Source organism: Octopus bimaculoides, chromosome 6 (genome assembly GCF_001194135.2).
Source record: "Octopus bimaculoides isolate UCB-OBI-ISO-001 chromosome 6, ASM119413v2, whole genome shotgun sequence".
NCBI lineage: Eukaryota > Metazoa > Mollusca > Cephalopoda > Octopoda > Octopodidae > Octopus > Octopus bimaculoides.
The window spans coordinates 54,259,726-54,261,784 of NC_068986.1; the positions used below are offsets into that span (position 1 = coordinate 54,259,726).

Sequence of the window (2,059 nt, forward strand, 5' to 3'; positions counted from 1 at the left end):
TCTTGTATATCTCGCTTTAAGCGAGCGCTGTGCTCTTGCGCCTTGGCGCGTAAAACAGCGATACTCTCCGATCGTAGTTCTTCTTTATCACGAGTCGGCTGGGAACTGCCGTTACTGCTTTCATTTTTATTATCGTCACTCACATCATCAACATCTTTTAATTTCTCAGCAGCTTCCAAAGACTTTTTGTGCATACCTGAAAAACAAAAACAAAAAAAAAATACAAATAAATTGAAATTAAACATTTCAGATGAGTTTCTTTTTAAAAACATTCAATCATAAAATGAGATATTAAAAAAAAGACAAGAAAAAAAAAACGAATAGCGAAAGAAAGAAGAAAAAGCAAATCTATTTTCGGTGAAGTTGTAACTGTCATCAAATTTTCCTATATTCGTACACTTTTAAGGTTTAATGATAGATTTAAAAAAGATAATAATGTAGATAGGATACTTAAATTCTGAGAAAAATTTATTAAGACTTCTAGAGACGTTCGGTGGATCAGTGTTTTGCCATTCGCAGTCATATCATTCATAGCCAATACGCTAAACTCTACATGTGATAGTATTACAAAGATAATGAATGTGTTGCAGGTTCACAATGACAAGCTGTGATAGAAACGCCATAGTCTTTATCTACAAAGTGGGAAGTGAAAAAAACCCCCCATCTTTTTCACATCCTTCTCGCTCTGTTTTTGATGGATTCATCATTGCTGTTGTGTTTTTAAAATGCCATAGAGATCGGTAAGAGCTTTGCAGGACTGATGCTCATCAAATGTACACGGAAACAACAGGGAACAGATATACTTAAGATATAGTGAGCTCTCTAAACATGTTTAATCAATTAAAATTAAGCTCATAATGAAAAGGAAATCTTTAGTGTTAATAATAATTGAGGTAAAGATTGACAAGAGAAGCAACTCTGTAATCCAAATTCGATAAAAAAAAAATTAAACGCATGAGTAATGAGTTTCATCATTAGTAAGTCAAGTGAAATCCACTGGCATGTTTCCGTCTTATTAGATTACATCATGAATACATAATCTTACTCTTAAGTGGAAAACTAACATTCATAATGAAGCAATTTAAAATAATGATATGAGAAAATTTTCTGGGAATGTCTTTAACGTGAAGAGGCATGGCTGTGTGGTTAAAATGTCCACCTCGCAACCATTCAGTTTGGGGTTCAGTCCCACTGCCCAGCTATAGTCCCCGCTCAACTAATGTTTTGTTATTGAATTCGGTGACAGAAACTGTCTAGGCATTTAACCAGGTGCTATAAATTTTTACACAAATTGAATTATGCCCATAGAAGGTGGAAAAGCAATAGAAATGATAAAGTATCGGACTAAAAGCGCATCAGTATTTGCCATGAACTCTAAATGTTCCGATTTCATATCCGACTAAGATAAACTTCCATATAAAGTGGGAGCTAGTTCCCTTCACTCTATGAAGAGCACATGCCGGCTTACCAGTTAATCTGGCATTAATCTTCCTTCCTGGACGGGAAGCCTATCCGTCACAGGATTACTCATTTTTACCAGCTGAGTAGAGTGGAGCAACGTGAAATGAACTGTTTTGCTCAAGAATACAACGCATCGCCCGGTCTCGGAATCGAAGCCATAATTTTACCATCATGAGTCCAACAGTGGGGGGCAGTTGATGTGTCCCGCAATATCATTTGCTGGTGCTCTCTGAGTTTATAAGTTTTTTAGTGGTAGACGTAATCCGTCACGCTGTTTACTATCCCCACATGATCGTTGGCGATGTTCACTTTGCTGCAAGTATCTACACCACCTTCACTAACACTTCCATCAATCTACCACCATCGACTAAAACTTAATTTTATCGAAGACGTAATCGTATTTCGGGTTAGGTCTCCGCTGTGAAGATAATGTCCTCCTTTCTTACCAAAACTCTTAGAGGCACTGGAATATATTACTAAATCATGGGGGCTGCATAACGGTCTTCAAGTAAACAGTAAATAACAACAGCAACCGTAAGATAAGAATATCATATATTGAAAAATATATGCAGACAGACACACATACATATATAAATAT

At 36.3% G+C, this 2,059-nt stretch overlaps 1 protein-coding gene across 1 annotated transcript in view; it reads right to left on the reverse strand.

Annotated features, from left to right (window-relative positions):
• Nucleotides 1-2,059, reverse strand: part of LOC106883771 (visual system homeobox 2-like) — a 308,537-nt gene that overhangs the window by 20,552 nt on the left and 285,926 nt on the right. The window contains exon 5 of the mRNA XM_052968468.1: nt 2-196. Coding sequence (XP_052824428.1) covers nt 2-196 — 195 coding nt within the window. The remainder of the gene's footprint in view (nt 1; nt 197-2,059) is intronic.